General features: G+C 35.9%; 2 protein-coding genes across 3 annotated transcripts in view; both read left to right on the top strand.

The window, feature by feature from the left end:
- The first annotated feature begins 81 nt into the window (after positions 1-81).
- On the top strand, positions 82-11,927 carry ivd (isovaleryl-CoA dehydrogenase). Its single transcript, XM_079632600.1, has 12 exons — positions 82-407; positions 2,315-2,404; positions 2,500-2,551; positions 2,661-2,830; positions 3,023-3,116; positions 6,979-7,109; positions 7,280-7,376; positions 7,477-7,570; positions 7,669-7,750; positions 9,485-9,589; positions 9,720-9,792; positions 10,965-11,927. The coding sequence occupies exons 1-12, from the start codon at positions 279-281 to the stop codon at positions 11,096-11,098; spliced, it is 1,251 nt and encodes a 416-aa protein (XP_079488726.1). The 5' UTR covers positions 82-278; the 3' UTR covers positions 11,099-11,927.
- Positions 11,928-13,201: 1,274 nt separating this feature from the next.
- The window catches only part of bahd1 (bromo adjacent homology domain containing 1), a 31,204-nt gene continuing 21,206 nt past the window's right edge, over positions 13,202-23,199 (top strand). Inside the window, exon 1 of one of the 2 annotated variants that reach the window (XM_079632788.1) lies at positions 13,202-13,449. The gene's annotated coding sequence lies outside the window, so the exon portion shown is untranslated. Of the gene's footprint in view, positions 13,450-15,820; positions 15,938-23,199 lie in introns of those variants that run through there. The other variant, XM_079632789.1, reaches the window with a different exon arrangement.

The raw sequence follows: 23,199 nt of genomic DNA, 5'->3' as shown, positions 1-23,199 counted from the left end.
GTTTAACTGTAGCACTTTTGTGTTGTTTTTTCTACAGTGTTTTGAGGTGGTTGTCATAGAGTTGGGTTGGCTGTAGTTTGCACTTCATCGCTGTAGGAGGCAGTAAAGCTCTAATAGCAGGTAGAGGTCACGTTACACAACACAACAGAAGGAGAACGCAATTCCTTCCAGTGCATTTTATGGAAGTTTAGGATTGCCCTCCTGCGCTTTTCACCTGTCCAAGTGCAGTTTATCGGTTTACATTTTTGTTCTGTCTACAGAACTGTAGTCACTACAAAATGTTTGCAGCCAGAAGAGCGTTGCGTCTTTGTCAAAGAGTAGCAAATGTTAGTGTTTCGCGACGCGGTTGCGTTGGAGCTGTTCCAGTGGACGACATTGTGAACGGTCTGACCGAGGAGCAGATCCAGGTATCCCACACTCACCCCCCGCTACCTAACCGAGAGCCAAAGCTCGTGAAATGTCTCTGTTTCTTGTTTACGTCTTGTTGGGATTTTTTGTAAGAATGAGTCAGTTTGCCGTGCTAGCTCACATGATGACCTTTGACACAATTCTAGGAACTTATAAGAGATTGTATTTGTTTAGTCGCCAGGCATTTGTCATTATATCGCAATTTTATTCAACTTCAATTAGAGCATAATTCACACAGTTGGCGTGTTTCTGACCTGACATTTAAAAAAAAAAACGAACTACAGATCCAACATGGAAATTAAAATGTATAAGATTTAAATGGATAGTTTAAAAGTTACATGTTTTTACGGTTTTCATAATAACGTTACGTCAGTCTCCGTGCTGCCTGTGTCAAATGATCGTGCTCGTGGGTGTGAACGGTCTGCGCGTTTTGATTGGACAGGATCTTTTCAGATGCCCTTCGTTAGTTTTTACAGCAGCCCACTTGAACTGGTGGACATACATAACGCCACTTACAAAAATCTGTTTTTGAACATATTGCAATTGCATATTGTTTGGACATGGTAGTCTCATTGTGAGGAAGTGGCAAATGTCCCTCTTAGTTATTAGTCTAATATAAATTAATGATCCAGATCTATTTTATGTTTAGGCCTATATGGTTTTTAGTTTAAATGCAAATGAGAAATAATTTTCTTTACACTTTATTACACATTTTCACATTATACGTACTGAAATATTTGTGGAAGTTTCTGTTTTAAATAAATGCTGTTCTTTTGAACTTTCTGTTCATTGAAGAATCTTGTAAAAATACTAATCAGTGCAACTGTTTTCAACATAGATAATAACAAGACATTTTTCCTGAGCACCAAATCAGCATAATAGAATGGTATTAAGCATAATTTCTGAAAGCATAATTTCTGAAGGATCATGTGACACTTAAAACTGGAGTAATGACATCACAGGAGTAAACAGGAAGAACATATATTTAACCCTCTGGTACTGTTCGCATGTCGATCAAAAATGACCAATTTCTTTTTTATTTCAGTAAAATGATTGTACTATATTTTAGTTCGATAATATTTTTTTATTTAATATTTTTTGTATTTTTAGGGGATTTTATGGTACTAAATTATATTTATGCAGTAGTTATAATCCATTTATTTACTTGAGTTATTTAGCATGGACCTGAAAAAGAAATTTCCAACTTAAACTCATAAATATCGAATGCTTTGGAGCACAGACTTAAGTTTGGTCTCTTTTTAAAGACGGCACTTGTCAGATTGTTGTAATGTCAGATTGTTGTAAAAAAAAGAAAAAGAAAAAAAAAGTGAACTTCATAAGTTTTTTGTGTGTACTGTTCACAGTTCACACACATAAAGTGCCAAAAACCTTTACCAAGTTGAGTAATGCGTAGTACCGTTCCAATAAAGTAAAGAATAAAAATTAAAAAAGTAAAAAAATTACTGAACAGTACCAGAGGGTTAAAAAAAATCTTACAATTATTTTATTTTATTATACTGTTTTTTGACATCATTAATTTATTTATTTAATTTATTAGTATTAACTGTTTTTGTCTTTTTGTTCATTGTTATTAAAAAATAACTTGATTCCTAAAGTCATGGGGGAGCTGTTGGACAGGATTACTTACAAAAATAAATGTATACATTTGTTTTGTTTTTATGCTGTTCTTTTTTTTTTTTTTTTTGAGGCAGGGTCTCCCATGCTTTCTTTTACCCTGACATAAAACCATGATTTGATGGTCTCTATAATGCCTTGATACTAGTCTAAAGCACCATGAAAATGTGTGCATTGGAATTGTTTTGTTGAGGTTTTTGGCAGCTCATGTTGTTTGTGGACAGAGTCAGACCCCCTTGTGTTTATCACACATGTTTGTTTTAAACACCAGCTCAGACAGACAATCCAGAGATTCTGCCAGGAGAAGCTCGCTCCACACGCTGATGAGATTGACAAGAAAAACGAGTTTCCCCGCATGAGGGTGAGTTCCTGTACATGACTACCGGTAGTATCTCAGGAGTCTGTGTAATAATCCAGAGTAATGAATCAGAACAAATTTGATCTTTTACAAACTAGGAGTTTTGGAAGGAGATGGGTGATCTTGGACTGCTCGGAGTCACTGCTCCAGGTCGGACCATTAACAGTCTGTCTTCAAAAAATATTGTTTATGAGAAAACTGTTGGTGAGACAGTATTGAGCACAGTCTGATATGATTCAACGGTTTTGATTGTGTGCAGTGGAGTATGGTGGAACAGGATTGGGCTTCCTTGATCATGTGATTGTTATGGAGGAGATCTCCCGTGTGTCAGCAGCTATTGCTCTCAGCTATGGAGCGCACTCCAATTTGTGCGTAAATCAGATGGTTCGTCATGCAAACGAGAAGCAGAAAGAGAAGTACTTGCCCAAGGTGCGAGTCAAAACGAAACATTTATATTAATGTGTCTATTACATTTCCTAAGCTAGCTTTACATAATGCATTAGGGAAAATTAATTTTCCACACTGTAAATGTAGGCTAATTAAGTAACACTAATTAAGTAGTGCATTTAGGTTATTTATGGATTTTAGGGTTGGGTTTTCTTCACAATGTTTGTGCTTCAGTTGATGACGGGGGAGCATGTGGGTGCCTTGGCCATGAGTGAGCCCAACGCTGGCTCTGATGTGGTGTCCATGAAACTGAAGGCGAAAAAACAAGGTGACTGGCCTTCTGTTATCACAGGGTCCCCGCGGATCCTTAAAAAGTATTAAAAGGTCTTAAATTCGATATTTAAAATTTAAGGCCTTAAAAAGTCTTATATTCTTATTTTTACTTATGAAAAGTCTTATTTTTACCTATGAAAGGTCTTAAATTTTAGATGACACTTTGACGACATATCTAAATGCTTTCCAAATGAAAACGATCTAATTAGCGTACGTATTGTTTTTATTATTCTATCTTTGTGGATTTGCTTGCATGTTCACGTGACAATTCGCGTCATTTACGGCAGCGTATTAGCCTGCGTCTGTCTCCTGCACGCGAGAGGAGAGAGGATAAGAGAACGAGTAAATGTCAGTTCAATAGTCCATTCTTTGTGCTTAGGATTGTCTATGAACTAGGATGATATTGAAATTATTGTTTTAACTACATACGAGGCACCGCGAGTTCGAGCTGACATCGCGTTTGTCTCTCATGCTTGCTTTCACTGCGTGATGTGTCAGTGCAGTTATAGGTATGTCCCCAAATGAGTTTTTGTCTTATTATATTTATATCATATTATGTTGTTATATTAGAATATCACGAGCAAGAGTGCCGTTTTCCTGTGCACAATTTATACAACAGTTAAATTAACAATAAAGTTAACATTATGTGTTACTTTTTATATTTTCAATATTGTTTGTTTCCCCCTTTATTTCGCCGCCGAGAATTTTATAATGAAACTGGAGTCCAACAGACAGCGATTCTTTTTTAAAAACTGAAATCCGCGTTTTTAACGAATCATTTGATTCAATGAATGAATCGGCCGTTTGAACAAATCGGTTGAATATGACTCCAACAACTCGCTTATTAAGACAGTGACTTACTGCCACCTACTGGCGGGTTTAGTTGCATATTTAAAGTACCCTTTAATTAAAATGTTAAAATTATAAATAATTTCATATTTAAATCTTGAATAGCTTTATTTATGCAATTGCAAATGAAGTGTAAATATAGTAATGCCAGTTCGGATGCCGCTTCTGTGTCACCTCTGCACTGCAAGGATGGATTTTAATTTAATTATTTAATTTGACAGTGGTACGGTCTTATTCTAATAGAATTTAATTTGAATGTTAGAATTTGACATAAAAGGTGATGCATACCTCTAAATACGCTTAGAAATAATTTCCATATTTAGGTGAAAATGCCCCTGGAAATCAATTTAAGGCGGCAAATATTGCCCCTTAATAAAATGTTTTATTTCAGTCACTACTGTGAACTGACCACTTGTCAGATAGAATATGTTAAATATGAATATCTTTGTGAGTCTGCTGTCAACAACAAACCTAATGGTACCAGTACAAAATCAGTAAAATATCATCTAATTATTATCAACAAAACTTTGAAAATATCGAGATATATTTTTGTTAATATTGCACACACGGTATTAATTTTTATTTCTTCAGGTCTTAAAAAGGTCTTAAAAAGCCTTAAATTTGACTTTAAAAAATTTGCAGATACCCTGTATCACTCTATGTGCTGCTCTGTTAGTCACCACTGTCTGCTGCTATAATAAGCACTGTTACATCAGTGCCATGGACATGTCATAAGTGGTTAGATGCATGTATGTTACAGTATATTTGTTAACTGATTTGTGTGATATGTCCTTTCATATACACTACCATTCAAAAAATTTGGTCAATTAAGACTTAAAAAAAAAAAAAAAATTATTCTGCAATAGGCCTAATGCATTTAATTTATCAGAAGGGACAGTAAAAACACATTTATAATTTTACAAAAGATTTCTATTCCAAATAAATGCTCTTTAGAATTTACAAAACTATAAAACAGCGCAACTGTTTTTAACATTGATGATAAGAAATGTTTCTTGAGCAGCAAATCAGCATATTAGAATGATTTCTGAAGTAATGATGCTGAAAAGCTCAGCTTTGTCATCACAGAAATAATTACATTTTAAAATAGATTAAAATACTTTAAAATAGTAAACCTTATTATTTTAAATTGTAATAATATTTCACAGTATTACTGTTTTTACTGTATTTTCGACCAAATAATTGCAGCCTTGGTGAGCATAAAAATGTTACCAACCCAAAACTTTTGTACGTACTTATTTATGCTTGTATAAGGAATATATATTTTTATTACGAATGCACCAATATTAAAATGATTCCGACAAACCCATAATTATTTTCAAGTTGTGTACAATAACCAATAAAGGGATAGTAAAATCAAATCATTTTAGGATTCACAATATTATAATGTACAGTATGAGAAACACATTTTGGATTTGCAAAAGATTACATTTAACAGTGTTATTAAATTATTAATATTTTTAACTAACATAAATATACACTTGTAACGAGGTATGTTGATAAGGGAAGAAAGCAGGAACCCGCAAACCTTCAACAACAATTAAAAATAAACACAAAAAGAAAGTAAAAGCAGAGCCCGTCTACGGAGAGCCTGTTCACTCCCTATTAAGTCCTATTGTACTGAATTTTGGTTGTAGTTCCACCAGAGTTCCACTGGGGGCGATCGCCCGAGTGCAAAATGAATGGGAGTCTATGGGGCTAGACGGCTAAATTTGTCCCTTTCAGCCGATTGCCGTTGAGAAATCTCAGATTTGATTGTAGGTTTGGCAAGTTCAACATGGGTTATAGGTCGAAAATTGAATGAACGAGTCCTTATGTCCTTTCGATTTCTTACAGGTTGAGTTGTTGTTGCCCATAACACGCTAGCATTCTGCTAATGAACGCTGATTGGTCAGTGAAGGACTGGTTACGACCAGAGGTACCGCTTGATGGCATCATGGCATCCGAAGCGGGAACAGAATGTATTCTAGCAGAAACTCTTCTAGCACGTGTGTTTACCTGTGTCAGCTGTGCTGGCGATGCCTCGAGAGAAAATAAAGTGCAGAGCGCGAAAGCACCACAGTGACTGAAGGATTGCTGTAAAGCAGTATCTCTGGTCGTACGATGTGTATGACGTCATTGACATTTTGAAAGACTTTTTAAAGCAAATAAGTGACTCTAAAAAATCTAACACCCAGCAATGTGCAATTTATTTGCATCTCCTTTCGAATACAACATTCAAATTACTAGACAAAAAATTATATCTTGAGAAAAGTGGATTTTGAGGGGTATAGCTCCATAGACCTCCATTCATTCTGCACTCGTCCTGTGAGCGCCCTCATATGGAATAAGAGTGGAACTGCAACCAGTTCAGAAGCCGGAAGTGTAGTGAGAGTGAACCTTCTCCCCTTATTAGACATTCTCTGGTAAAAGCAACCTCACGGACGACTGCCGCACACACATAACCAAAACATAACATAAATGTCCAGGCGTGGTCCGCTCTCGTCCTTCACTGTGTCGTCGCTCCTCCTTTTATGCTTCTTAAGCTCCTACATGAGAGATACAGGCACAGGTGACGCTCAGTATCAGTCACGCTACCAGCCTCGTGCTATTCTCTCACGGCTCTCGGCCTCGTCCTGCTCGCCGCAACAATATTGGCTGATATTGGTTGATTTCCAGTATATCCAATAACATTAATTTAAAAAATCAGTATATTAAAATGTTATCAATATATTGTGCATTCTTTTTATTAGTGTTTGTATTTTATGTTTGTTATGCTTATTCATAACATTGCATGCTTTGGAAGGGCCTTTTAAAGAAATTTGTGACTGGCAAAACATCTACTATAATTTAATGACATATTAGTGATTTATGTTGCTTGCAAAAATATTTGAATCATAATACATAACTGCTTTTGAATGGCTATCTAATGATAAAAAGATGCATCTTGCCCCTAGAATGTGACCACATGTTTGGCTGTCTTCTTTTCCTTTTGATCTGTCATCTTTAAGGGGATCATTACGTGTTGAACGGTAATAAGTTCTGGATTACGAACGGACCAGATGCAGATGTTCTGATTGTGTATGCTAAGACAAACCCAGAGGCAGAAGCCCGTGGCATCACCGCTTTCATCATAGAGAAGGTTAGAGAAGACGAACCACTTCCTCTTGGATGATTGATTATGGTGTACCGTTCACACTGCATTACACCTAGCGTTCAGATTTTGATTGAATGTTTCATTTTTAATCTGTTGTTCCATAAGGCTACAACTTCAAATGTGATCATATAGGCATTGTGCTTGTGTTCTTGAAGGGCATGGCAGGATTTAGCACAGCGCAGAAGCTGGATAAACTGGGAATGAGAGGATCTAACACCTGTGAACTCATCTTTGAAGACTGCAAGGTCCCTGGTGTGTGAATGTACACAAGTTTATCATTATGCGTATTAGTGAGTCTTGAATGTGTTGGAGGAGGTCCAAACAACATTTGAATGATCTTTTGTGGTTTCAGAGGAAAACATATTGGGCCCGTTAAATAAAGGAGTATATGTTATGATGAGTGGGTTGGACCTAGAGAGACTTGTCCTGGCTTCTGGACCTGTTGGGTAATTGTTACTGTTTATTTCCAGTAGCATGCTTAGAAATGTAAACTGACAAAGACTGTCGAATAGTTATTTTTGTCCTTTTTTATACATTCCCTCAGCATCATGCAAGCTGTGCTTGACCATGCAATTCCTTATCTTCATATTCGTGAAGCCTTTGGACAGAAAATTGGCCACTTCCAGGTATGCTTTTCACTGAAATATGCAAGGATTTGTGTGTTTTATGTTTATCTAGTCAAGTCATCTTCTACAGATTGTTTCAAAGCAGTTTTACAGTGATGACAGGAAATTAATGCAACAAAGATTGTTTTGGTTGTACAGCAGCTCTAGAAGAAAGTCATTGTCCCGTTTAAGTAAGTTCAGCATTGATTAATTTCCGTTGTAAAAATCATTAGTTATTCATTTAATTTAGGCGCCGTTTACACAACACCGTTTTCAACTGAAAACAGAAAACTTTGTATGCGCTATTGCCGTTCATTTACACGAGAACAGCGTTTTGGTGGCCTTAGAATGCAAACTTTGAAATAGGTTTTAAAGTGCAAGTTTTTGAAAAGGTTTTTGACTAGGGCCAAATTGTGATGGATAGACGACTAGGTAAGAGCATCTCCAAAACTGGAGGTGTTCCCAGTCTGCAGTGGTCAGTATCTATCAAAAGTGGTCCAAGTAAGGAACAATGGTGAATCGGTGACAGGGTCATATAGGTGGCCAAGGCTCATTGATGCATGTGGAGAGCGAAGGCTGGCCCGTGTGGTCCGATCCAACAGACGAGCTGCTGTAACTCAGATTGCTCAAGAAGTTAATGCTGGTTCTGATAGAAAGGTGTCAGAATACACAGTGCATCGCAGTTTGTTGCAGACCAGTCAGGGTGCCCATGCTGACCCCTGGCCACCGGCGAAATCAACAACAGTGGGCACATGAGCATCAGAACCGGACAACGGAGCAATGGATGAAGGTGGCCTGGTCTGAGGAATCACATTTTCTTTTACATCTTTTACATCACCAACATGGATGGCTGGGTGCGTCGCTTACCTGGGGAACACCTGGCACCAGGATGCACTATGGGAAGAAGGCGAAGGCAGTGTGATGAGCACAACAACGAGTTTGAGGTGTTGACTTGGCCTCCAAATTCCCCAGATCTCAATCCAATCAGGCATCTGTGGGATGTGCTGAACAAACAAGTCCGATCGACTTGTAAATGGAGGCCCAACCTCGTAACTTACAGGACTTAAAGGATCTGCTGCTAACATCTTGGTGCCAGATACCACAGCACACCTTCAGGGGTCTCAACGGGTCAGGGCTGTTTTGGCAGCAAAAGGGGGACCAACACAATATTAGGAAGGTGGTCATAATTTGATGCCTGATCGCTATATACATATATATATATATTATACACACACACACGTGTAATTATTTTGAAGTTTCTCATGCTTTAGAAGTGTGGCACTATATGTGCACTCAACCTGTTACATAAATACTGAATAAATTTGAAACTAATTCAGAAGAAGAGGAACAGCGAATTATACAGGCTCATCTACAAGTCAATGTATCAGAATGGAAATGTGCTTTATTTATTGCTCTCTACAACGCCGGACACATAACGGTAATTGATATGATTAGACTTTGGCTTGACTACGTTATCAAACAGCTAATAATGTGTTTATAATGTTATACAAACCATGTTCCTGTTCGTCATCTCAGAGTCAGACTCAGACCATTCTAGAAACCAGCATCCATAGACTGCTTTGAACTTTATAGAAAGTCAGTGTAGAAGAGCTCCGCCCCATTGTAACTAAATATTTGTGTTTTAATTACATGCAATCCCAATTTTTTCAATGTATGCATGCAAAGTTATAAAAAAATTATTAAACAACTATGTTCCCTTGGCAATAAAATTAACAATTTCTTCCCATTAACTAGCTAATGCAAGGGAAAATGGCTGATATGTACACACGGCTTAGTTCATGTCGACAGTATTTATACAACGTTGCCCGTGCTTGTGACAAAGGCCATTTCAGTGCTAAGGTAAGAGCTCTTTATACAGTTTTTGTTATTTGACTGCTTTATTTTGTAATGTTACATATCAGCCTGGAAATGATGCATACAGTCTTTCCAGAGTGTGTAGTAGCAGTATTGATTTGTGATGTTATTGTAGGACTGTGCTGGGGTAATCCTTTATTGTGCTGAGAATGCGACTCAGGTTGCCTTGGATGGAATTCAATGCCTTGGTGAGTGCCTAGTAGTTAGCACAGCAAAAAAACAGAGAAAAGCTCTCAATGTACCTTAGACAGATATCAGGGCAAAAATTGCTTTCTTTTTTAACAATTACTGGGTGGATAAACAGCAAATAAGTCAAACTTGTACCTGTTGCCATAGAATAATTGTTCCTTGAATGTATAGTCAAATTTGGTTTGCATATACATTTTGATCATTTAAAGGTGCAGTAAGCGATTTCTGAGAAACCCTGTTGAAAGTGTATCGGATCGAGCACCACAACACACTTGGGGGAGGGGCTATAAAAGTAGGGGTGAGATCCTTTTGGATGAGGGCGTGCTTATTTTGGATTGCATTTCTCATAAATCACTTACTGCATCTTTAAGCATTCATGTGTTGATTGAATGTATATCGGACATATGTTTATCCAACAATTTGGACAGCCAATGTTAGACTAGTCCTGTTGATATGTCAACAGCTCTGAGATAAAAATGATCAATTCAGGATTTTGGGAGCGTCTCAATCAGCTCCCTATTCAGTAATCCGGGCATTGATCAAGGAGTCGGGAAAAATCCTACCTGTGCACTGACACGTTCGCTCCCTAAAACGTCCCACAATCCACTATGAAAACCAGGGAGCATTGATGCTCACTATGTTCCCGTAACGGAAGTTCTGAAGTGCAAAACATAAATCATGTGAGCCAGCTCACTACACATACACGCGATAGATGTTTTTAAAATACAAACCATTGTTTAATTATATTTAGACATAAACACGTCGCTAGACAGGTAATGAACATAATCTCGCTAACATTTATTATTTATTTACAACCGAAATGTTGTACGTATATGTAACAAGCAAAGTAAAAATGATATCAATATAAATGACATTAAAACATAATGTCAGAAAGATATCAGTTCTGCTGTAGTGATGTTGTACAATGAGGAAGTTTTAGTGTCTCTGGAAAAACTCATCACTTTCCCAATGTGTAGTGTGCCAGGGTGCTTACTGTCCTTACCAGGGCCGAATTAATGTACACGCCGATATACTGATTCACGACATAAGGAGCTGATTGAGTGAATGAATGAAATGAATGACAACGTCAGTGAATGAAATCCTGCTAATTCAGTAAGCCTAGGTCTTATGACTCAAGTCCTAGTTGACTCACTTTTGCGTCTGTTCACAGGTGGAAACGGTTACATTAATGACTACCCAATGGGCCGCTTCTTAAGAGATGCTAAACTTTATGAGATTGGAGCTGGTACCAGTGAGGTCAGAAGGATGATCATTGGCAGAGCCTTCAATGCCATGTTCAAATAAGAGCAGCACTTAGCGGATGAGAATCTGATCCTACATGAACCGTGTTGCTTTTGTTTAAGACAGTCATCTGGCATCATCATTTTAACACTTCCATTCATGTGAAGCGTACTTGCTAAACGGTGTCAAGAGCAGTGATACAAACCTATAATATGTCTTTTGGATGTCTAAAGCTGTTTATATGATGTTCTGTTACAATATATCAAGTGGTCTAGCATACAAGAACACAAGCAGTAGGAAGAGATGTTCCTCCTAGACGCCAAGTCATTTTGAAAGGACATATTATGAATTCATCTTAACTAACTAGTTGCACAGTTAACTGCAAGGGGGAAAAATACTTGATGTAAAGCACCAAAACAATTAATTTGTCCTGGTAGACTTTGTCATATGACTTGGGTGTTTTTTTAGCACATGGTACATGTAATAGACTAGGTCAGTCTTTGTACGCTGGTTTGCATATCATCTCTGCCCCCTAACATTATTGTTTGTGGCTCGTTTTCTTATGTGAATAAAATAAAGATTTCTTTATAGAGGATATTTATTGGAGTCAGTGTAATTCAAACATTCTTTCCCATTTCATTTGTTTGTATTTTCAGTATGCATTTCCCACTTCATTTATATAATCTTAAGATTCAAAAGAAGTTGCACTTTTTTATTGTACCGACCCATCAAACCTTTGGGTTTTCAGAATTCTGCCTTAATGAATAATCACCTCATGTTTTTGAAGTAACCTTACTGGTTGTATAGTGATTGTTTAGAATAAACATAATCCTCTTTCCATCTATATCTATTGAATTTCTGTTGTATAATAAAGCTTTGCATACTCTTTGTATTTGTGGTGTTATTTCATATTTTATTGTCTTAATTTACTAGTGTTATTTTAGTATGATTTATATACTACTTTATCATTTATTAATATAGTATTTTTATTGTTTTTATATTTTTAGTTTTAGTGGTTTTGTGATGTGCTTGTCATTTTTAATAGTTGAAAAATATATTTTTTTCGTTTGAACTTAAATTACTTTTATTTCAGCTTTAGCAATTTTAGTACTTATTTTATTTCAGTTAGTTGCCAAGGCAACATTTTCAATCATGTTGTTTGTTCATCAAATATTAATATTTTATTTTATTTCAGCTTTATTTTATTTAACGAAAACCATTTGAACAAACAAAAACAATATTGTAATTTACAGTCTGTTTTTTTCTACTTGAAATGGAAAAAGATGCATCATAGTTCATTATTTCTACTATCAGTACATTTCTTTATGGTTGAAATTAGGAACTTTTACACAAATAGTGATATTTATATAGCCTATATGTTAACCTTTGAGGTTTAATCTTTGAGCATGTATTGTGGAGAATTACTGAACAATGACTTCATTGCAAATATAATTATTTATTTTCTTTTAACAAAATATATTTATTTCATATCTATTCAGGATATAGCCTACTTCATCTATGTAAACTTAATAATCTTTTTACTTGATTGTTAAAGTTAGCTAAATGATCATCATATCAAAGATTAGTTAAAAAGTTTTGAAGATGCAGTTCATTGAACATGCATTGATATTTTGAGACAACATTCCCCGATTGCTTAAAGAAACGAACAGCTTCCTTAATATCAAAAAGCAGTTACAAAAAGGTCAATACTGGAATTGTTGTTTGAAGGGATTGTTAAAATAAAGTATTCTGACAATTTCTGTTTGTCAGATGTAAAAGAGTCCATGTGTTGTAGTCAATGTGATAAACTACAATTTGAGGGGAACTGACTTCATGAATCTTCTAAAATGATTATAAAGTCACTTTTAAAATTGTCTCAGAAAAGTAGCATCATTTATTTGCAGATTTCACTTTTCACATTTACTTGGGTTTCACATGTGCCAATAGCCCTTTAAGAAACTCCATGTTGTCCCAGCATGCCATACGTCAACACACTGGCCGTGTCACAAAACTTAGTGAGCTGCCTACCTAGACAGCATAAAGGACATTGTAGGCGCATTCCTCACCCAATATTTTTGAGCATTATAGGTTCGTGCAGCATGTTTAGAGACTCAGAGGCGTGTTGTGTGTCAGTTCAGTTGACTGTGATGCCTAAAAATGCAGTCTAGGCAGGCAGATCACTAATGGTTTGGGACACGGCCATTAACAGCGGATGGTGGTGTTACGTAAACTCCATGGCAAATGTGTTTGTGTCAGTTCTGCATGAGTCTGCTCTATTCCAGGTGTTCTCCTCAGGATGACAGTACTATGAGCTTCCCGTGTATCCAAGAGATCAAGACCAAGAGAGAAACAAAAGCGGACCAGCAGTGTGTTACCAATAAAGTATGTCATTTAAATCCACGACACCACTAAAGGTAAGAGAATCTCTACGTTTGAAAGAATACGGGAAGTTTGTAGGCATAAGTCGATTATCTTTTCTGGCGTGCTCTTTCTTCTAAGCCAGTCACCCTCTGAAGTAATTAAGAGTGCTTGTTGGGAAGAAGTCTAATCCATCATTTAGTTTCGTTATTCGTAATGACAAGGCATGTTATCAATCTACATAACATTCCTACGCGACGCGTCAAAACTAGAATGCTCTCAATATAATCAAGTCATTTGTCCGAAAAATCTCGCGCTTGCTAGATTATAAAGGGAGCGTCCTAGATTGTCGCTCGAGTAAAGGCAAAGACTATAGTGTAGGAGATGAGTTGTTTGTCTAATCTTTTGTTTGTTAGTAACGCAATCACGGGTTAGTATTTGTACTGGTTGTTCCCTATGGTTGTTCCCTGTCGAAAACACTGGAACATCAACTTGAAACTGACATTTTTGCTCTGTTTACATTGTCTGACTTTTATTCGAGTATAATAGTCAATGGCCCGATAAAAAAAGAAGTTTAGAACATGTTGTTATTGTATTGACTGACATTGAAACTTGTCCATTGACTCATTTGCTTCTTGTATGGCTTCTGCATTTAATTGATTCTTTAGGACTTAATTAGGCAAATTCATTTTTAAATGTCACCCACCAAAAAGCAATTTGGCCTTTTTATACAATTAAAAGGCCAAATTTAGACTTTGTGCAAGTAGAGTTTTAGTTAATGCATTTATATTATGAATAGCCAGGCTACAGTAGTGTTAGAGATGAAGAATAGCACATTTAAAGGGTTAGTTCACACAAAAATTAAAATTCTGTTATTAATTAGCCTACTCACCCTGATGTTGTTCCAGACCCCTTCTTCGGAACACAAATGAAGATCTTTTTGATGAAATCTGAGAGCTTTCTGTATACTCTCCACACACAAATTTGACGCTTCAAAAAGTCCATATTGAGCGATTTAGTCCACATTTTCTGAAGAGACACGATTGCTTTATATGATGAACAGATTACATTTATGCTTTTATTCAAATATAAATATTTATCAACGCACACATCAGGTATGGTAAACAGAAGCTCAATCATTTTTGCTTGACGTGCAAGAATCAATGAGGTTTGTTCTCAAGTGTTTCGCAGCACATTTGAGCTTCAGCAAGAGGTTTGTTCTTCAGAGTTGAGCTTCTTTTTATGTTCGCTGATCAATGTTTCTATGTGAATAAAAGCCTAAATAAAATCTGTTCATCATATAAAGCAACAATATGTCTCTTCAGAAAATGTTGACTAAACCACTAGTTTCATGATCTCTTTATGAACTTTTTGAAGCGTCAAAGTGTCAGTTGCGTAGCTGTCAATGGAGGGACAGAAATCTCTCAGATTTCATCAAAAAGATCTTCAGTTGTGTTCCCAAGATGTACGGGTTTGGTACGACATGAGGGTGAGTAATTAATGACAGAATTTAAATTTTTGGGTGAACTAACCGATGAGTGATTGATTTATATATAAATGTACCTATTTGAATGACATAATTTTTAGTCTAGGCTACTACAAGAAAATGGTGCATGTAAAATCTGCTTTAATGGAATATTCATCTTCCATGACATATGACCGTGTCACCATATTGCTGTGCTGGGATGTGACAATAGTTGAAACTTTTGTTTCTGTCGATAAAGAGAGATACTGCTGTACTTACCTGACCAGAGATGACATCGTTTGCTATCTTTCACTTTTGCTTATTGAAAAAATGTTTAACCTAAAATTTACCTAAAAAATCTTTGACATGTCAATTGTCATTAGCTTTTTCAATTAGGTTATGTTCATAACACCCAGACTTTATATGCTATCGTTTGAAAAGGCATTATTGTCAATTTAGGTATTTTATTTGTATATGCTCAGGGCTCCACGCTAAGGATTTTTTTTCTACTGGCCTGGCCGGGCCAGTGGTTCAAATTTTTATATAAAATAAGCCTAGTATTATTTGTACTAGTTATGTAACCATAACAAATAAGGTTATGAAACCAAGAGATACTTAACTAATTTAAACAGTAAGTAATAAAATAGGAACAAATAATAAAATTACGAGCAATAGCGCAAATAAATACAACAGAACAAACATAAATGAAATGTCATATCAGGTTTAAAAAGGAGATTTTCAGATAGGCTACATAAATTGTAATCTAATGTATAACTATAGAACAACCTTTGTTAAAGTTAACTAGTGAAGAGCAGTTAAAGATGCATAAATAATATTTTGAAATGTTTTAAATTATATATATATATTTTAAGAAAAGATACTGTGAAATTAAACCCACCAGTAGGTGGCAGCAAGTCACTGTTAATGAGTGAGTCATTGAGATTCAACCGATTCGTTCAAAAGCTGATCATTCAGTAAAGATACCGTCGTGTGTTGCTCAGAGACGCAAAGCAGTGCTGTGGACTTTGTTTTGGAACTATTTTTGTTGGCGGAATACAGCGACATTTGATGTCTAAAATGTAAGTCACTTAATTTTAACTTCTTTATTAAACTGTACAACGTATAAACTCAATTATCACATTTGTAATCATGCTGATGTTTGGAGGAAAAACGGCGCTTTTCGTGTAATATTGGTTAACTATATCAAATGATTTTGCCCCTTATCTTGAATCTGGGGGCATTTTAAATGCATTTTATAGACTAAAGCACGCGCAGTAAATGCTAATCTACTAGACTAGCCTACATGATTACGTAGTATGCGTGCACGGTGCACTCGATGGGTGTGTTTTTGTTTGGTTTTTGTAAAGTGAGGGACATACTCGATGATGTCAAATCGTTAAATCAACAATAGCGATATCATAGACGATATAGCACACTTCTACACCACTGGCCCGATCGGGCAAGTGACAGTTCCGTCAACTGGCCCGAGTGTCGTTCACACTGGTACCGCCGGTGCATCGGACAGTTGTCGAGCCCTAATGCTGTCACTAACACATTGAATATGAAGCACAGGTTTAATTTATGTTAACACACAAAAGGCAAGACAAGTAAGCTGGAATGGAAAATACATTTTAGGTCACGACTGAAACTGATGAAGCTTTTTTTCTTTCTTTCAGTTAGTAACGTTAGTTTGGCTGGTCAGCCAGCTTTCCAGTTTTATGTCATTATTATCCAGAACCTCCTTGCCATGTTTGAGGAGCAAGCGTATGTTCTGTTGTCCTATTTTATGATCCAATTATAGGATTTTTGAATGATGTTGGGTTATGTAGTCTGCTGTTCAATGTGGCTTAATTCACATTCCTTTAGGCTGTCTTTTTAAGTGCCTGAAATCTATGTAAAAAAAAAAAATGATTCTTTGATGATTATTTTGTTTTTACGTTTCATTGGTTTTGTTTGACCTAAATGCTTTCATAAAAAGTCAAAATGTTCTGTAAGTTGAAAATACACTTACAAGGCAATGTGCTCCAAAACAGTCAGGTAAAGGTGAAATGTTTTGACTAAACCGACAAGGTTAAATATAACCTAAGGTCTAAATGCTATTATCAGAAGAGGATATAAGTAGCGCTCGAGTCTGCTGAATATAAAGTGACAGTAATTATGGTATTACTTAGTTGAAAGCTTGAAGCTGAAACTTAAGGGAAAGAAAAAGAATGGATAAAACATTTAAAAGAGTTTGATTCCCTGTTTGGGGGTGTAGGCAGTGTACACCTTCCTTGTAAATATTAGGAATGGTATATAGGAAGCAATGAGAGGCCTTAAAATAAAATAAGTTTAAATAACTGCAGTTTTAACTTCTAGCATTTTTGGAGTATTTCAATGTGTAGGGAACTTGATTTCTCATAGCTGTAAATAAAAAAGATTATTGGAGTAAGTTTTTATAGTCTTTCAATCTTTAAAATATAGCAACTTTTTTCAAAGTAAATCATACACTTTTTTTCAGTGGTTACAGGTCAGTTTTATACATATGGAAATTAATATAAAATGTAATGTTTACTCATTTATGTCATTTCATAAATAATTTTTGGGGATGCACTGATATTGAAATTCTGAATATAAAAAATATATAACTTGTTCTCATTGTTTTTAGATGTATTAATCCAAAAATCTTACATATTGTGCCTTTAAATTCTACGATTGAATTTAGGCATCACACAACATTATAATGTACAGTATGAAAAATGGATATTCATGTTATTTTGCTAAAGATTACATTTGACAGTATATGAAATTATTAGTGATGGATTTGTAGTCATTAAATTAATCTAAATATCAAACACAGTACTGATAGGTACAGATATCATGATTAAATGTCAAACAATTTTGAGATATAGAAATAGTTTCCTTTTTCACTCATCCTATTTTCATTGTCAAGTGCACTTAGTACAGATCAGTCTCTCACTGAATCAATTCGACTCATGTTTAACATGAATTATCACCTCTTGGGAAAAAGAAATCCATCAAATATACGTATGGTATGCACGATTAGGATTTTTCACTGAACAGATCATCAGTGATATCCCATTACAGACGGCAGCCTATGTGCAGCAAATTGACTTTTAGATTAATGGTCCATAACCCCTTTTACCAAATTTGTACAACATGGAGGCTATAACAGCCTCATCTCCACTCGTTGCACATCAAATCTAAAAATTTGACATGGAGAATTGGATTTAAAAAGACAAAGTTGTAATGATTACACAACGGCTTACTGTATTGATATGCTTTACAAGTGGAGATACAGAGTGCACACTAGTTTATCATTAAAGCATTGATTATTTTGCTGATGCAAACAAGATATAAAATAATATCCTCTATTGATTTAATAAAGTCATTTTGTTGCTGATCTGCCAAACGTATTCTGGTGGGACTTGGGGACAAAGTCACTTACAGAATTAGAACAAAGCAGAGCCTCCAAATTTCTGTGATGCACATGTCCATTTTCTTTGGCATATATGTAGAAACAAGTTCCATTGTCAATCCATTAGGGATGCACTCTATATATTGATGTCATATCAGTTATTAAATGATATTAGAGATTTAATTAGGCTATCATTTTGATATTGTATAATTGTACAGACACATTTCCCCTATTTTTACATTTAGGTTACCTTTGCCGCCATTTAATGCTCACCTAAAGCTAATCTTTATTAAAAAAAAACGAATAATTTAATAACACTGCTAAATGTTATGTATAACATTTAATAACACTGTTATAATGTTGTGAAGCGTAAATTAATGTGTAGCATTTTAAATGGTTGATCTTAAAGGGGTAATGACATGACAAACTTACGTCGATCTTTTGACATAAGAGGTTTTTGTACCATTAAACATCCTGCAAGTTTCATATTAAAGTGCCTTCCTCATTATAAACAAAGCGTTTATTTAACCCTTTGAAGCATACGATCACACCGGTGTGATTAGAACTTTCAGTACATCACGAAACATCACAATATTTATTTCCATCAAGAGGTGCATACATTTTTGGTCAAGATTTTGTATTGCAAGAGTCAAGCGATCTGTAAAGTCTACTTCAGCACATCCCAAAGACTTTCAATGAATATAAAGGGGACATATTATGCCCCTTTTTATAAGATGTAATATAAGTCTCTCAGGTGTCCCCAGAATGTGTCTGTAAAATTTCAGCTCAGAATACCCCACAGATCATTTATTATACCATGTTGTAAATGTCCATTTTTGAATGGAAGGGAAAAACATGTTGTTTTCGTCCATGTACAGTATCTTTAAATGCAAATGAGCTGCCACACAGTAAACGCTAATACTTTTTCATATACTGTCTACTTTCTTTGTATAACAGTTCTATCTAATAACCTATTAGACAGGACTGTTAAACAGATCGTAAACTAATGAAGAAGACGGAGAATCTGAGTGCTGTGTTCTCAGGCTCTGGTTCTCAGCGCTGTCAAAATAAATGTCCACCGTACCTTCACAATAAGTCACAACAACAAGCACGGCTTACGTCACTTCAGAATTCCTACTGGCAGTACGAATGCAACCAGGAAAATGTCCCTTGAGCAACATTAGTTTTTGGGGAACCACCCTGGTGGCTAGTTCCTACTAAGTTCCTAGAACTTCCTGGTGCAAAAGAGGCTAATCAATCACTGCTCTTGGTTAAATAACTCTAGTAGCTTTAATAAGAATACATTTCTAGCTTGAATGCTGCTGTTAAATGTTCTGACGAGGAGATAAACATGGTGGACTGTGTACAGCTCACTCAGGGCGGGTCTATGCTAATAGGGCAGAGTCTGTCAGCAGTCGTGGGCGTGGCCTGTGCAATACTATGTCATAATATATGCTATGAGACACTGCTTATGATTCATGGGGATTTAAAAAAAATATTCTACCATTGTAGATTGGTTGTGGACACACATTAATGTTCAAACACAGTGTAAAAGTATATTTTGAATAATAGGTCCCCTTTAAGGTCTGGACTCAGAGGTGCCAATTCATGTGTGAAAATAATTTTTCATGCTCCTCCCAACCATTCTTACACAATTTGAGCCTGATGAATCTTGACATTGTCATCCTGGAATATGGCTATGATACGTCTTTGTACATTGTTTAAGAAATTAAAAGTTACACACTCCATCAATTAGGGTTAGAAGAACTGTTGCCAAACATATAACATGCTACAAACATAATAATCACTGCAATAAGGATCCAATCATAGATTCTTAAGCATTTTGATTTAAATCTAAACAGCAACTTTTTTTTGTCCGGGCAGCGTATGTTTTTTGCACAAACAAACTTTATTAACGTTATAAGTGAACCTCAAGAAACATTAAAATAGTAAAAAAAACTAAATCCATGTCACAACCCCTTTAAATTGTAGTTAGACAAAAAAATCTAGACAAACAACTGCTGAACTGGTCCATTTATTACATTAGTTCTCACGATAACATTAGATAATTATCGCCCTATCATATCAGCCAGAATTTTAGTATCAGTGCATCACTACCTACAATGTACCTTGAATGTTTTTGACCACCATGAGAAAGTCATGACTTGTTGATAGTCTTCCTTCCGTTTCCAAAAACTGTTAAACCTGTTTAACTGATTGAAAAGTTTATTTTTGCACTGAAAAAAATATAATCTGACTGGATAAACCAGCTCTTCATGCTTTGTTTCAAATGTTTGAATCATCTTCCTCCTCATGCAAATTTAAGAATTCATTTGCAAACAGTTCTTTGAAATGTGTAGCATTCTTTGAAATGTACTAAAATGTGTACAAAATGTCAGCTGACTAATCATTGATGACTAATTGTTGTTTTCCCTTGAGGGCATTGTACTGAACGCTGTTCATGGAAACCCATAGAGACGCAGTATCTCACTAGTGACACTATATGAAACAAATGTACCGTATTTATTTGGGTAATTTAGGGTGAGATTGGAGTTATGTCAGTTACAGACTTACAAAAGCTCAAATGTCCCAATTCTTCTCATCCAAGAATGAAATCCCCAAAGGCAAGACATTCTTCAGACCGCATCAAAAGTACTTTGATTACAGTATTTCTATTTGAATGAAGACACTGTGGAATGTTCATTACCTTCAGGACATGTGTCCCATAGATTTCCAGCTCACATATGCTTGACGGGGGAAGAGTCGTTTCATGTGGCTAATCTTAAACCCATCAGACACGACCTGGTCCTGTGCCAGAGCCACAGCTGTGAAATTTACTGGTCTGTTCGAGGAGAGAACTGGGGGTAAAAGTGGCCACTGAAACCAGATTCAGCTGTTTGAGGGTTTGCAGCTGTGGTCGACGTGAAGGGGTTGAAGCTCTAGTCTATTATCACTGCTAAAATGTTTATGTTAAAAGGATGATAAAGCCTGTTCATGAGCCATGCTAAAATCTTCCAAGCCAGACCTCAGGCTTCCCCTGAAGCTTGTAGAGCACATGGTCTTCAAAATCACAGATGGCAACACCCAGCGTGCGAGAACACAAGATTGAGCCTCAATTGTTGTTTGTGCTGGTTGTTACTACACAGCTGGAAATCCAGTCAAAGTATTGTTGATTTTTATTTTGTTTTTTTCTCAGAAAGCATTTAACTGTGTTAATTCTTCACTGTAATCTTAACAAGATTTGTCATAAAAGTGTATTCTGAGAAGAAAAAAAAACGTCCCTTGCGCTTTCCTTGGCACTTTGCCCTGTGTCTTTCATGCTTTTGAAGACAGACACTTTAACAACTAACAAGAGTTTGACTTCCTGTGTTCTGTCAGTTCAGTGGCAACAAACTGTCATCTGAGAGTCTGAACTAACACAAGCAAACAAATTAACATGCTGTGTACATCCAAAGTCTCTTTATGGTTTCTTTAGATATATTGAAAGATCTTTTATGCTCTTTTCATGGCAATAGTGTATAGCTTAACAAAACCACGTTGTCACACTTGAAAACAACGTTAGCCTACATCGAATTAACTTTAATTGATTGTGGAAATGGGTTTCACCATGAAATCAAAATCGTCATCTAATTTTTTTTTTTATATTGCAGTATTGATTATAAATTATTTGTCTGTGCACACCTTTATAAAAACAAATCAAGTTCCCTCATAATCTTTGATAAAAATAACTCCCCCTCCCTCTTGCAACGACATCTCTTCTTCTCGGATGACGTGTTTACTGGCAGGAGGGCGGGACAACCTGTCACTCACATGACATCACAGTAATAGCAAACCACAACCATCCAATCAATTCTCATGTAGTCCCAGTTCGAGACACTGTTTCACTTAGATATACATCACAAGCAGGGTCCCCGCGGATCCTTAAAAAGTATTAAAAGGTCTTAAATTCGATATTTAAAATTTAAGGCCTTAAAAAGTCTTATATTCTTATTTTTACTTATGAAAAGTCTTATTTTTACCTATGAAAGGTCTTAAATTTTAGATGACACTTTGACGACATATCTAAATGCTTTCCAAATGAAAACGATCTAATTAGCGTACGTATTGTTTTTATTATTCTATCTTTGTGGATTTGCTTGCATGTTCACGTGACAATTCGCGTCATTTACGGCAGCGTATTAGCCTGCGTCTGTCTCCTGCACGCGAGAGGAGAGAGGATAAGAGAACGAGTAAATGTCAGTTCAATAGTCCATTCTTTGTGCTTAGGATTGTCTATGAACTAGGATGATATTGAAATTATTGTTTTAACTACATACGAGGCACCGCGAGTTCGAGCTGACATCGCGTTTGTCTCTCATGCTTGCTTTCACTGCGTGATGTGTCAGTGCAGTTATAGGTATGTCCCCAAATGAGTTTTTGTCTTATTATATTTATATCATATTATGTTGTTATATTAGAATATCACGAGCAAGAGTGCCGTTTTCCTGTGCACAATTTATACAACAGTTAAATTAACAATAAAGTTAACATTATGTGTTACTTTTTATATTTTCAATATTGTTTGTTTCCCCCTTTATTTCGCCGCCGAGAATTTTATAATGAAACTGGAGTCCAACAGACAGCGATTCTTTTTTAAAAACTGAAATCCGCGTTTTTAACGAATCATTTGATTCAATGAATGAATCGGCCGTTTGAACAAATCGGTTGAATATGACTCCAACAACTCGCTTATTAAGACAGTGACTTACTGCCACCTACTGGCGGGTTTAGTTGCATATTTAAAGTACCCTTTAATTAAAATGTTAAAATTATAAATAATTTCATATTTAAATCTTGAATAGCTTTATTTATGCAATTGCAAATGAAGTGTAAATATAGTAATGCCAGTTCGGATGCCGCTTCTGTGTCACCTCTGCACTGCAA

The sequence above is a fragment of the Phoxinus phoxinus genome, assembly GCF_949152265.1.
Source record: "Phoxinus phoxinus genome assembly, chromosome: 13".
In the NCBI taxonomy this organism is placed as follows: Eukaryota; Metazoa; Chordata; class Actinopteri; order Cypriniformes; family Leuciscidae; genus Phoxinus; species Phoxinus phoxinus.
This window is presented reverse-complemented; position numbering and strand designations above follow the sequence as displayed.

Bases quoted from the DNA above. Each gene is read 5' to 3' on its own strand.
- ivd (XM_079632600.1), top strand. From the start codon at position 279: ATGTTTGCAGCCAGAAGAGCGTTGCGTCTTTGTCAAAGAGTAGCAAAT. The intron at 2,831-3,022 runs GTGCGAGTCAAA...TTTGTGCTTCAG, and splicing joins AAGAGAAGTACTTGCCCAAG to TTGATGACGGGGGAGCATGT. The intron at 7,110-7,279 runs GTTAGAGAAGAC...GTGTTCTTGAAG, and splicing joins CCGCTTTCATCATAGAGAAG to GGCATGGCAGGATTTAGCAC.